The following is a 13,710-nucleotide window of genomic DNA, read 5'->3' as shown; positions in this document are numbered from 1 at the left end:
GCATGACCTAGATTGCATTTATTAGCTAGTCCTAAAATACAAGGTAAAATTTAGTAACCTTATTTATTTTTTCCCACAGTGGCTTAAAGAATGATTATAACAAAGAAACATTCACCTTGAAGCATAAAATTGATGAACAGATGTTCCCCTGTCGATTCATTAAGATAGGTAAATGCATTTTTTCGGCATTCTGAGTAGAAAATAATCTTTTCTTATACTTGTGCCAGTCTTGGCACTTGTGACTTCATTGTACTCAGGCAAAGTATCCAAAATAGCTGTTCCATTTCATGATCTCTTAGGTTGGTTAGATTGGAACACAGTGAAGTCCTGTTACTAAAATAATAGCTTCGTAATAGAAATCCTAGGGACTGAAAGCAAAATACTGTACTTCTCAGAAACGCAGTTGTTGAGCCAACTAATTACTGGAGAAGCTGCTTGCTGTCCTGCTATAACTTGCTATATAGAACTTTAAAAAAGAATCATTAAGTTAAATACTAGTAAAAGTTTCCAGCATTGATAACCTTGGAGTTTGAAGAAGTTTCTTCTTTTTTCCTCCAAACACGCTTGCAACAAAAAGCAATAGCAGAAGCCTTTCCTTTTGCCTTCTTGCTGCTCTAATCATGAAGTCTCACTTCTGGCTAAAGATGCGGTCCAGGAGCAAAGAAGAATTATGCTCCGTGATGTCCACCAGTGTAGTTTCTCTGGTGGAGCATGCTAGAAGGGGTACTAATTACTAATTCCCGTGACTTGTGATGGGAGCTCGGGTGGCTGCTCTTTCCTTGCTTTGCGTGGGTTAGAGAGAATAAGCGTCTTACGCTTGCCATTATTGATGCTGGTTGGGCTTAATCCAGTGGTTTAGAGCCTTTCATCTCTACATAGCTGAGTAGATTTATCTTCCCCTTCCTACCTGCTGAGACAGTAAAGAATTACTGTTTTTATGCTGTTTAATTCTTCTTTTTTTTTTTTTTTTTTAAAAAAAAGAGCAAGTAGAGCAAGTAGTTGCTGAAAAATCAAATGAGATCCTGTTGACTTAGAGGAATTTAGGAGCATTTTGAAGAATTGGGTAATTCCTTTGCCAAGATTTGGTTGACCGTGGCTGTGTAGAGGCTCTTCGTGGAAGTTTCAGTTTAGGAATCAAGTAATCGTTTGTGTGCCATAAACCATCATGTTTCCCATGTTTAGGCAAGTGGAGAAGTTAGTTGTTGTTTTTTTTTCTTTTTTTCTTTTTTTCGCCACTTCTTTTGGAAGCATCTGTAACACTTAGCTTGAGGAATCCTGAAGTGGAGGAAAGGAATAGTTTAAGGCTGAGGTCATGGAAGTTAAATCGATTTTTAATGTATTCTGAAGCTTTCTGTGTTAGCTTTCTGGGGGCATGATATTTTTTTTTAATGGCTAACAAACAACAAATAGTTACTGGAGGGCTAAAGGGTTGAATGGAAAGATTCCTAGCTACTGCTCTGGATGTGTAAGTTGTATTCCTGCAGAATGTGTTGCAGATATGTTCAGATGTTACAAAGCGTAGCATGAAGTTGGAACTTGTTAGGAAAGTGAAATGTTGATTAATTTTACCAGCATTTTTTCTCTGACATGACGTGAGTGGGTATTAAATTACACGGCTCGTTTTGTTGGGATGGGTTCCTTACTTAAGGAACATAAAATTAAGTATTCTTTTGTGACAAATATGTATATATTTGTCACTTGCTCACCAGTTATGGTTTGAGTTTTCCTTTTTAGTTCTATCTACTGCCTCTCATTTCTTGAAGCTATTTTCTGCGAAGGAAATTCCTGTGCTAGGAGAAAAATTAAAATGCTTTTTTGACCAAACCCTATTAATTTCTAGTTGGTTCCTAGTGTCATTTTGTTTATAAAGTTGCGAGTGTTTTTCTACTGTGAAACAACTGTAAAACGATGTTATGAAATTCTGTTATTTTTCAGATTCGCAGCGTGAAGATGTTTTCAGTTTGTTAAAATTTCCAAGCTGCTAGCCAAAGTAACTCAAAATTTGAAATACCGTGCTGTGTTCCTTGTAATGCTGCCAGTAAGCACGAGGCCAAAATCTGCCCTTTTGGACTCGGAGAGGCTGACACCACACGAGTTACTGTTATCAGCGAAGCTTGCCTGTTTGGAGGAGGCATTGTTTAGTTCGGCAGCTGCTTGCATAAGGCATTTTCTTTATAATTTTGCAGATAAACAGATCTGTACGCTGCTGTTAGCAGCACAACAGGGAGGATAATATATTTTTTTTTTGGGGGGGGGGGAAACAGGAGGAATTTGACGGGTAGGTCTGTGAGAGGTGGGGGAAAAACTTCCTAAAACTTCCATTGCCCACGTGATGTTTGGCTGGTAGGAAGCAGAAGAAGTAAGTTGCTTCTCTCACCCTCTGTCAAGACGAGGCTTGCACTTCTTGCAGTTTAATTAGTTCAACCTCAGTTCCTCAGCACTGAAATGCCCAGTTGTACAGGCTCCTGACCTACTTGACAAGTAATTTTTGTGTTTCACGTAGCACCTCGTTAAAGAGCTTGGGAGGGGAAAAGATGTTTATCTGGACAAAATAGTGAAGAACAATTTTATAAGGCTGCGAGCTTTGTTTCTGGCCGTTTGCTTTTGTGGTCCCTCGAAGCTGAGGTTTTTTTATTGTGTCATTGAAAGCAGAAGGTGTTGTGAAGAGTGATTGCCATGAAGGAGTCTGAAGAAATACTGAGTGCAATTCTCATGCCAGTTTGTTACTAGCATGGGAATTACTAACTCTGCTTCAAGGTTTTTGAGCTTTTTTGTATTAAAAAAAAACCAAAGCAATACTCCTTTATGGATGTTTCCAATATTAGTTGGATTAGTTGGATTGTACCTGCATTTTTCCATGCACTGTTTGTGTGACTACAGCTTGTAGATGAGGGGCACAGAAATTAGCTTGAGAGGTGTGCTTGAAATGATTGCACTGTTCAGTGCCTCTGCTGTTTTCTGTAGTATACAGGGTTGCAGTCCTTGCCTAGGCATAGCTTGCAATTATTGAGAAATATCCCCCTAAAATCAGTCTTGTGTGGGTAAAAAAAAAAAAAAAAAACAAAACCACACACAACACTGTTTAAGTGACCTAAATACCTTTTGCTTCTGCTAAAGGGCTATTGATTTTTTTTTTATTATTTTTCCTCTCTGCTGGGCACCTCTCACCGTGCGGTGACAGTTCAGCTGGGCTGAACAGTCATTTGCATTTCAGGACGGATGCAGCAAAAAAAAAAAAAACAAGCTGAGGTCGCTTTTTGGTTAAAAAATGGAGAAATACTGGAGCGGTAGGTTTCAGATTCGACACTTTTAATGGGAGCATCTTTCTCCCTTAAGGGTGTGTGTCTGTGGAGGAAAAAAAAGCAATATAGCAAAGAGTGTGTAGAGTAAGGTACGGCCCCTACAACTGTATTGTGGGTTAGGGTTTCCACTATTTTTTTTGGAGGGGGACAAATAAAGAAACAACCAGTGGGGGACATGAGCAGAGGAATGGAGTTGCATCCATGGAGGCTTATTCCAGCATCTTAGGCTACTTTTACCTCTGTACCACAGAAATCGTTATGTAAAACTCACTATTTTTGATGAATTGTTGATTATTCAAGCTGGTAGAAGTTGGCATAAGTTTTCTGAATTTATACCAGAGGCTCTACTGGAAGGAAATCGAGGTGGACACCTCTGCTTTATTTTATTTTATTTTTTTTCCTGAAAAGAGGTGGTAAAGTGGTAAAGCTTGATTTTTTTTTTTTTTTTTTGAATTTTTTTCCCACCCAGTAAAGTCAACACCACGACATTGGCCTCAGGTTCACCGGCAGGAAATCGATGGCCTCAGCCCATTTGAGGTGGTCTGTGGTTTGGTTCGGTGTTTGAGCGCAAGGAGCTGATGAACAGATTGGGATTCTTTATGGCTGAATGAGCACCAGATTTAACTTCAGTTTGGTCTGTGCGTTCTGGTCTGAGGACAGAAAAAAGGGGTTGCCCACGCTTGTGGTATTTTTTCGGTCTGTCATCCTAATAGGTGGGATGCCCTGGGTTGTCCATGAGCTCTAGTGTTTGGCAGTTTGCTGTCCTCCCAAGGAATGCGAGGAAAGGCTTGTGCAGTTGCTGCTGATGCCTTTTTGTGTCTCTGTGGAAGGATTGTAGCATTTTTTCACATAAAACATGCATCAGTTATTGCATCAGTTCCCCTATCTCTCTGGTAAAACTTTAAACTGATGCTTTTGGAGTTAAAAGTAGTAAGATTTTATGATATTGAGATAAAATACCTTGCTTAGCTTTGTCCCATGGAAGACAGGCTTGGTTTTCTCTACCAGTTCTCTTTCTCGGTTGGTTTTCTCTACCAGTTCCTGTCTCCACCGAGATGAACCTACTAGGGGCTGCTCTGAGAGCATCTCACCTGGAAGGCTGAAGGATCGAGTAGAAAGGAATTATCTGGGATGATCTGAGAGCCGTTAACATACGAAGTACCTACGTACTGATTTTAAAACCAGTTAAGAATCGCATATTTGGAGTCTGTTTAGATCTTTTCTGAAAATCTGTTCTCCCGATGACTGTTCCTAGAAGTCGTCACAAGTCCCTAGCAAGAGGTTTGTAGAAACACCCTTTAAAATTTAGGGTATCATGCTTTTGAGCAATATGCTTTGTGCCCAAACGCGTTGCGGCAAATAAGGGATGTATCTTGGGGAAGCGTAAATACTTCCGAACCTTTAACAGGAACAGCTTTAAGACAACTTTTGGCTTTGATTTCCTCAGGGGGTGGGTCAGAAAACCCCTATTTGAACAAGTCAGCAGTCTCCATGGCGTTTCGTGGCGGTTTGAGGGGTAGCTAGCAGTTTCTCCGTGGGAAGAACAGCTTCTCTGGAAGGGAGGAAGTAGTGGACTCCACGCTGCTGCTGATTACTGCTCATTCATCTCCAATGCTATCTTTTCCTGTTTATCAGTTATGGTCAAATAGAGAGGAAACAAAAGTGTTTGAGAGAAGCCACTTGATTTCACTGCAGTTTTAAGGAGCGAGCGCTCACGTAAAAGCAGTGCGGGGGCTGCGATTGCTCTGAGAAGCAGAACAAACTCTTAATCTGCAGGCTAATCGATAAATCGATGCAAGACCATGGATGTTACCACAGAGAGGCCTTAAGTGAGAGGCTGCGGTGTGTTTCACAGGTCACTTAGTGTTTTAAATGTTTGGTCCGATACCCAGATGAAACAGGATTAGCCAAAAAGCTGCACATGTTTGAGAGTTAAAAAAAAAAAAAAATTAGATACAGTTTTTAAATTGGAGACTGACAGTTTTCCCTCCTTCCCTCCTCCACATCTTGCAGACGTTCCTAATTTTGTAAAATTTAAAATACCCAAGCTTCTTGTCTTCACCATTAGGGAAAATAATTGTTGCTGACAAATGTGAAAATAAATGTACTGCGAGGAGCAAATACTGTCTCTGGTATGCTCGTGATTCCCATCCATGTCAAAGCTTGTTGCCTCTCAGAGCTGTTTAAAATGATAGTATTTTTGCTCTTTTGCTTAAAGCGAGCTTCTGCTTTGCCATGATCTGCTGTGTTAATGTTGCTTAGTGCAGGTTGCTTTAAATGACAGCTTTACCGTGATGCGTGGTGATTTTTTCCTATGCTTTCTTAAACCTAAACTTATGTAAAGTCATAAGTACTGAATCTTATTTAACCTTCAAAAGCTTTCTGTTGAAATAGTACTGTTTATAGCCTGATAAGACTAATGCAGTGCTTGTTTGATGTTGATGCCTCCTTTTTCTCCTTTTCCTTTCTCCTCCAGTTCCACTCTTATCCTGGGGACCTAGCTTCAATTTTAGTATCTGGTATGTTGAACTTAATGGCATTGATGATCCAGATGTGGTCCAGCCGTGCCTCAACTGGTACAGCAAGGTAGGCCCTGCATTTTAGGTGCCTGTTTGCTTGAGGATTTGTCGTCTCAGAATCTTGTGAAACTTCTCGGCCTGGAATTATGTGACCTTTTCATTCCTTGAATATCTGCTATTGAAACAACAAACACGCGTAGTTAAAGCTCAAACCTCATGGCTGGCTTGGACTCTGAGCCTTGTGTCTGTAGGTTCTGTAAAAGAAACAAACAAAAACCTGCTAGGTAGATGTTGCAAGGAAAACTCGAAGGAACGTGGAGTCAAAAGGGGACAATGTTATTAAAATAATTTGTCGTGGAAGGGAAATAAATATTAAAGATCCCATTTCTCCCTCTTGTTGCCTTTTAAATAGTCATTTATTACCATACTAGTCCTTCTACAGAGCTGTGTATGAAAGTCTAGAGGCTTCTGGTTTATATATGCAGCTTTTATGCAACAGGGGATGAGGTTGTTTAAAGAAAACCCACTTCAGCGTCTTAACCTGTTGCAGATCTTTGCACATCTGATGTTTACCTCTTACTGTCTTTTTCTTGAAAATCCTGAAACGGAGGAAAGCTGACGCCGCTGGACTGAGATGAGATGATTTATGCCATTTGTCACTTTGATGGATAGCGAGTTTAAAGGGCTCTAAACATTATTTGTATAAGCTGTATTTAATTGAGCACAGCAGACGCCTGTTCTGTGGGCGGGAAGCGCACTCTCACAATGAGAAGTCAGTTTGGTGCTGTTTTTTTAATGCCTAGATCTTCTGGAACAATTCATGCAAGTCATGTGGCGTGTTACAGAGAAGACATCCTTCCCTTTTGAATACGACTGAGTGGTGGAGCAGCATCTCTCTGCTTCCAGAACGAAAAAGTCAAAAAGGGGATAAAGACTGATGGTGGCTGTGAGGCTGCTGACTGTATCAGAGCTGTTAGCATGGCCCCAAGGTTCTTTACCCCGCTGTCTGGCTCATAAATGTTTGTACCAACATCACAAGTGACTTCGTGGAGGATTTAAAAGCAGCACTAACAGTCACAATAGAAGCCGTCAATAGCAGCTTTAATCGTAACGTGACATTGTGGTCATTAGCCTGCTCATTACCAGTGTCCAGTTCCAAAAAGCCCAGCTGACAGAAGCTGCTGATGGTTTTCTGTGCTGCTGCTTCCCAATGGTGGTGCCTCCAGCATTTTTGACTAGCTGCTGCAACTAGGAAGCTATGTTTTTTTTTTTTTTACTTTTTTTTCTTTTCTTTGATGATGATGTCAACATCTGTTTTGTTCTCTCAACCCATGGAATCGACACATTTCACGGTCAGCGTGTCTGCAGTGACAGCTTCTTCGAGGGGGTGCCAGCATTGTTCTTCTAAAGCTGCGAGCCCTAAAGCAGCGAGGCAGGGACTTAGTCATGACTGTCTGGATGAGTTGCCAAGCTTTGGGTGATCAGCGTGTGTCACCGATGTTTTCTTCTCTCACGGTCCTCAGGCCACTGTTGCCAGAGCCATGTCGGAGGGTATGTGCTGACCCTTACGTAGGGAAAGGCAGGATTGAGCTCCTTCTTCCGTTCCTTTGAGGTATCTTCCGTTCCTTCGAGGTAGTGTGGGTATTACCATGCGTGTTCTTCGAAGCCTGACAATTTTGGAAATCAAATAATTATTCTCTATTGTCTGAGACCTTGGACAAGAAGGTTCTACACGAAGTTGCCCATCCTTTTTGCGGCGTGAGCTTCAACCAACAACATATTTCACTCCCCCCAGGAACAGGAATTAGGTGCAGGAGATGAGGACTACAAAGCAGCAGGCACGCTCCTCAGTTGGCTCCCTACTCCTGCCTTCTTACAGCCTGGCTCAGCTGACAGCCTCCTGAAAGCCTTCCTACTCCAGTTTTACTGAGGAGCAAGCAGACTTTGGCAGTTTAGCGATGACTGTCATTTTTGTTTTTGATAATGAGCATTGAAATATTTTTAATTCTACCTGTGTGCTTGACAGTGTGAATGTCTTAGTCTCATGTTCTCATTAAGATTTTAACCAAAGGAATTATTTACAAATTCAGATCAAAGCCATTCTTTGGTTTGTCATCTCTTTAAAGCTGCATGACAGCATGTAAAAAGGAGCCTTTTATATACTTTTTAGACACCATTTGCGTACAATATTTTTACATTTAGCTTCTGTAGTACTGCTGCGATGCCAATCACATGCAAACTTCTACATTACATCAAGTGGCCAGCCTGCGTCCAACAGTCATTTGATGTTTTGGAAGCCAAATCTATCAATCATGAGAGGCTCAGTGGAAATATACAGTCTCAATTTTGTCTGATGGCTGAACTAGAGGAGCTGAACATGTGGAAGTGGTTATTACTGATGTGCAGCTATCCTTTTGCTCCCTTGGCCCAGCAAAGAATCTAACGTGCTTTTGGCCTTGACTCATTCAAGTGAACATTTGCTTAAAGTCAGTGTCTTAGGTATCTCTTAGAAAGGAGGAAAAAAAATCAAGAAACCTTTTTTTTTTATTATTATTATTTGTGCTGTAAAGCTGTGTTTTAGCTTTACTATTCCTTTGTCGGTGTCCTGCGTCTTTATTGGTATGTCTGCTTGGCCTTTCTCGTGTGGGCTGGGAACCGATTTTCTAAAAATGCATGGTTCTGGCTATTTGCAGTTGTGAAATACTGATGGATTAAGAACTAAAAATACAGCTCATGGCCATGTTCTCTTTAGCTGTTTCAGTTTGAGGTTCTTGCTATAGAGCCATTACTTCAGAAGCACTAATGTGTTTTGAATGTTGGTATTAGTTTTAGGGTTTCCAAAGGATTCTGCTCATTTAAATACAATAACTTTCAGCTGTGGCTTCTGTTTAAGAATAAAACCTTTTATCTGTAGTTTGATCGGTCTTAGAGGTTCTTAAGTTGAATTTGTTTTTGACTGCACTCGATGATGTGTGTTAAAGATGGAAATTGAGATTTTTTTTTAATGCCTTGGAACTTGGGTTTGAAGGGTCTGCATAAAAGAAGTGGCTCTGAAGGTCTGAGCTGCTTACCATAAAAATCTGTTGCTTATGCATATTGTTGGCAGCTTTGAATATGCAGTGGGGGATTTGGTAGGTTAACTGCACAAGCTGTAGCTCTTAAACAAAATTTACTATTTTCTCCTATTTCCGTACATTGATTTTTGATCTAGCGAGGGTTTTTCTAGCCATCTAGCCTCGTTCCCCCAATCGAGTGGGAAATGAACAGCTTTGGCTGATCCGTAGCATGAAAGCAGCAGGGGCTCTGCTTTAAGGCCTGTGGAACTATTTTGAAGGTAAAATTTTGGCCTCGTGTAAATACTTGCTGTCACGGATTCGAAACCCTCACGAGCTTTGTGGCCAGCCATACGTTCTGCTGTTCCATGGCAGGAGCAGCGGTCACCGCGAGTATTTCTATTCCAGTGGTTTTTTTCGTCTGCTTCCAGAAAAGCTGTGACCTACTTACTCTTCTAAATTATTTTGTTACATAAGAGCCATACAATCAAATTATGTAACGCTGATAGCGAAGGCTTTTTCCTGCTCTGTGTCATGGAGGCCTCAAACAGCAGGACCGGGCGGATGGGGGGGGAGATAATGGTTGCTTCAGAGATCCGGGACGCTGGGCAGCCTCCTCTTGTGTGCCTATTAAACTGGATGGCATGAAGCTGTATAATTTCTGTGCTGTTGGAAAGCAAATGTCTGCACAGCTTCTAATGCCTTTCACATAGCGTTCCTCTGTAAGCTCAGTTCCTCTGTAAGCTCACGCACAATTTATGTGCAGTGTGCAAGAGCCTGTTCTGCCTCCAGACAGGTTCACAGGTAGTCCCCAGCAGTGCCAGTAAAAGGCAAATCTACATGTCTCATAGGTTTTCTTGTGTTCCAGTAGTACCGTGAACAGGAAGCCATTCGCCTTTGCCTAAAGCATTTCCGTCAGCACAACTACACCGAAGCTTTTGAGTCGCTGCAGAAGAAAACCAAGATTGCTCTGGAGCACCCCATGTTGACAGACCTGCATGACAAGCTGGTGTTGAAGGGAGACTTCGATGCTTGTGAAGAACTGATAGAAAAAGCTGTGAATGGTAAGGGAAGCGGAGGCAGTCGGGTATATTAATTAAAAAAAGGCATTAAAATGTTACTGCTTTAAATGTTAACGTACACAGCAGTGGGATTGTCTAGTCCATGTTCTATTCATATTTAGCGTGTGGTGTCCTATCCACTTCTGGACTTGTATGTGCATGATGTAGGCTAAAAATTATGGAATCACTTCTCTCTGTTACTTTTGAACCTCTCTTTCCCCTTGAAATGGCAACGTGGTGCACTTAATGGGTGAAGATAGGTTCTGCATGCAAGTGGCTGGCAAGCTGAAGGTGGGTATAGCTATCAGAAAAGTGTTCTCAGCAATGATCCGCATCGTGATCTGTAGTCAGGGCTTTCCACCTGGTTGGAATTTCAGCAGAACTTGTATTTGAGAACTCTGTCTATGGGGACAATGCTCCCTGGAGGAGAGTTTAGGAGTCATGGTGAGCGGAAGAGGCTGACTTCGCTTACTGGTTTACTATTAATTTTTTTACTTGGAACCTTTCATCTCAGAAGCACTGCGTGTAAACGGCTTTCAACGCCTAAGATGGGTGAGATTTACTTTCCGTTGATGGAACGGGATGCACGAATTGAGCTACTGCGGTGAGGTGTCTCCAAAGGCCAGTGCAGCATTTGGATTGCAGCTGGATAAACAGAGGTCCTCATGCCTGCGGGTGTTGAGCTTTTTGATGACGTGCAATTGCTATTCCTGGGAAATCTGTGCTGGCATGAGAGATCCTTGTGCCTACGGACTTATGGACTTAGTGCACTAATTTAATGGGTGTCTGGCACCAGAGGTTTGTTCTGTGTTTTTCTTTTTAAATTCCAGGTTAATCAATCATTTCGGAATCTCTCTTGGATAGATGGCAGTATGCCTGCCTGGCTACCTCAGTGCGTTTTGTACCACTGAAATTGCAAGCGGTTCTTGAGATGTGATAGAAATGATAGCTTTAAAATCAAGGTCTGTCTTGCATGAAAACCACAATCTTTTCGCGAGGAAGCCGTTCAATGGAGCATGGTGTTAAGGAGTTTCTTGCAACAGGTTGTCAAAAACTTCAGCTAGTGACTTTCTGTGAGTTTTGGCTCAAGGTTTCTCAACCGTAGAAGCAAAACAGCTCAGCTCTGCCCTGTGCTGAGCTCGCTGAGCAGCTGCAAGCATTGAGACTGCGTTCGTCCTCGTCCTTCTGAGTGCTGCTTGCCCTCCTGAGACTATGTAGTGTTGTTGGCTGGGAAGGGAGCATAAACAGCTTCCTGCAATGCAGGGGCATTTTGCAACCAGCAGTTTTCTCCCGAGTCTAAGGGCACGCTAGGGTTGTAGGAGGAGAAATCAGCAGGGAGCTGCGGCTGGCTGCTGTTTTGTTAGGCACACGAGCGTCAGGGGCAGCCGATGAGCCCACCGAATTGAGGCAGGATCTGCTGAGAGCCAGAGGGGTGCTATATGCTAACGGGGATGGTTTTGCCAACGCATCAGTCTGCTGCCTTGGCGGCTTAATCTCATCAGTGCCTAGAGGCCGTCCTCTTTCCACTTCATCGCAGGCTGTAGTAGAAACTATTTCTTGAATGGAATTTCACTAGAGATCTAGAATGTGCTGAATTAGGTCCCTCAAAAATTGACTTCTTTTTTTCCACGGGCACTAATGAATCGAATGTTTGTGGCTTTGTTTTCTGTGCTGTCTGTCAGATGTTAATTTCTTTCACTACCGAATACATAGCATACTGCATTTATTCCCTCCAGCAGTTTTCCCCTAGGGCTTGCATGGAGGTGGTGCTTCTGTGTCTCCCTGGTTCGTTGAGAGCGGGGTTGCTGTCTGCAGTGCTCAGCTTTTCCAGGTGTGGAAGTACTGGCAGTAGACGTGCCTGGTAGAAGAGTCTGTCTTGTGTTGCACTGGCTGGCAGATGGACACTTTCTCCTTGTCAGATTTGATGTGAATAATCCTGGTTCCTGTAATCATGTCCCTTTTTGGAGGTTGGAGAGCTCTGCATCTCTTAAGCAACCTAGAGAAATGCTGTAGTTTGTTTTGTCAGTCCTTTTTTTGTCCCAGCAAGTACAGAAGCAAGTGTTTTTGGTAACAGGCTGTGGATAACTTAGTAGGAGAGTCTTCAAGTAGCACGGTTAAGTTTCCTCACTGTTTTTGAGCGACAGAATAATATGCACAGGCATATTTATATTGCTTTCTTTTAATCTAGCACCGGGCTGGCTGAAGTTAAATGTCAGTGTGTGCATCTCCCATTGCTCTGTTGTTTATCCTTAATGATTTAGCTTGACTTTGAATACATTAACCTTCCTTCCCTCATCCTTTTGCGATTCTTTTTGCTGTCTTCAGCTTTTGTACCCATTTAAAGCTCTATCACCTCCTAGCAAGCACCCTTTGGAGAGAAGTGCTATCTATCCCGAGACACCGAGGCTGCATCCCGTTTATGCTGTAAGCTGACAGAACTTTGCCTAACTGGGTCAATCCAGCCCCTGCTCGGGACAGCGTGTCCCCTGGCACTGGTGCTCGTGCTGCCACGTGGCGAACCAGGTCAGGGAGCTGATCCAGCTAGGATGGGGGAGAGGGGTAGGAAAACCCCTCTGTTTGCCACAAAAAAACCTGAAACTGCGGCTGAAAGAGTTTGTCCAGAGTTGTACCAGATGACTTTAAATGACTTTAAGTCAAGTAACTGGATGTATTTGGTACCTAACAGCTGGGTCCTTCTTCTTTTTGGTAGGATGGGAATAGATGTTATCAGTCTTTCAGCTCTTTCTCCTACAGCATCGCTGCCATCTGCTCCCTGTGGCCCTCCATGGTTACCTGTCCTTGCTCCGTCCTGCACATCTCTGAAGCTCTTCAGTTTGAAAGAACCTCGTCTGCACCCAGCGTTTTGCCTTTTTTTTTTTTTTTTTTTTAGCAGCTTTGTTGTGAAATCTCAGGAGCTTGCAGCTGAATCTGGAGGTTGTGGGGTGTTCTTATGGCTGAACTCCTCTCCGGTGCGGTGTTCTCTCAAATAAAAGCAGGTTAACTTTAGTCCTGCGTATGGCGAGTGCAGTGGAGTTCAAGTGTAGAGTTAATTGAGGTACACAGATCCTTAAATTATCCCTGAAATGGTTCGAAGAGCAAACTGTTCTGTAACAGGCTGGACATGAATATGTGAACTCCTGACCTCCCGGTGTTCTGAGAGCTCGTAGCCTTAAAGGAACAAACAGCAGTGCCGTGAGGTTGACGGAGGTGCCGCTTGCTCGGTGCAGTCTAAAATCCCGATCGTAGAGGCTGATATTTGCTGTGGTAGGTATTTAAGAAGTGAGAAGTGATGCATCTCTTGCAGGCTATTTCCATAGGCTTAGTCATGTAGAAAAAGTGTAGGTGGTCAAGAATTAGTGCTAGCAGAGCTAAACTCTTGTTCTTTTGCATTGCTAATGATGAACGCTGTCTTCCACCTCACGTCACCAGATGATTTCTTTTGAGAGCTCAGTGGCAGGCAGCCACACTTTTCCCGCAGATTCTTTTGACTTGTGCATTACACTTAGAAAATGGGCAAATGGAAACTCTGGCAGCTGCCTGACTTCCTCTCAAAAATAAAAAGGTTCCCTAAACCTCAGCTGGTTCACAGACTTGGTTCAAATGCTTAAAATTTGGATTCATTCCTATAGCTTTCAAGCAGCCTATATTATTGAAGGAAAAAAAATCTGCTTAATATTCCTACAGAGAGCATGAGGCGTGCAAATTACTTGGTGGACTGTTTGCAACTACTGTAAACACAGAAAGCTGCCTGAAATGGATTGAGGATCGGCTAGGT

At 42.5% G+C, this 13,710-nt stretch overlaps 1 protein-coding gene across 2 annotated transcripts in view; it reads left to right on the top strand.

Annotated features, from left to right (window-relative positions):
• Positions 1 to 13,710, top strand: part of MKLN1 (muskelin 1) — a 94,461-nt gene that overhangs the window by 23,242 nt on the left and 57,509 nt on the right. Inside the window, exons 4-6 of one of the 2 annotated variants that reach the window (XM_080577367.1) lie at positions 80 to 168; positions 5,779 to 5,888; positions 9,746 to 9,938. In XM_080577367.1, the coding sequence (XP_080433493.1) occupies positions 80 to 168; positions 5,779 to 5,888; positions 9,746 to 9,938 (392 nt within the window). Of the gene's footprint in view, positions 1 to 79; positions 169 to 5,778; positions 5,889 to 9,742; positions 9,939 to 13,710 lie in introns of those variants that run through there. The other variant, XM_080577368.1, reaches the window with a different exon arrangement.

This window comes from Anser brachyrhynchus (genome assembly GCF_964034855.1).
Source record: "Anser brachyrhynchus genome assembly, chromosome: 1".
In the NCBI taxonomy this organism is placed as follows: Eukaryota; Metazoa; Chordata; class Aves; order Anseriformes; family Anatidae; genus Anser; species Anser brachyrhynchus.
The sequence above is the reverse complement of the archived record's forward strand: the minus strand, read 5'-3'. Positions and strand labels throughout refer to the sequence as shown.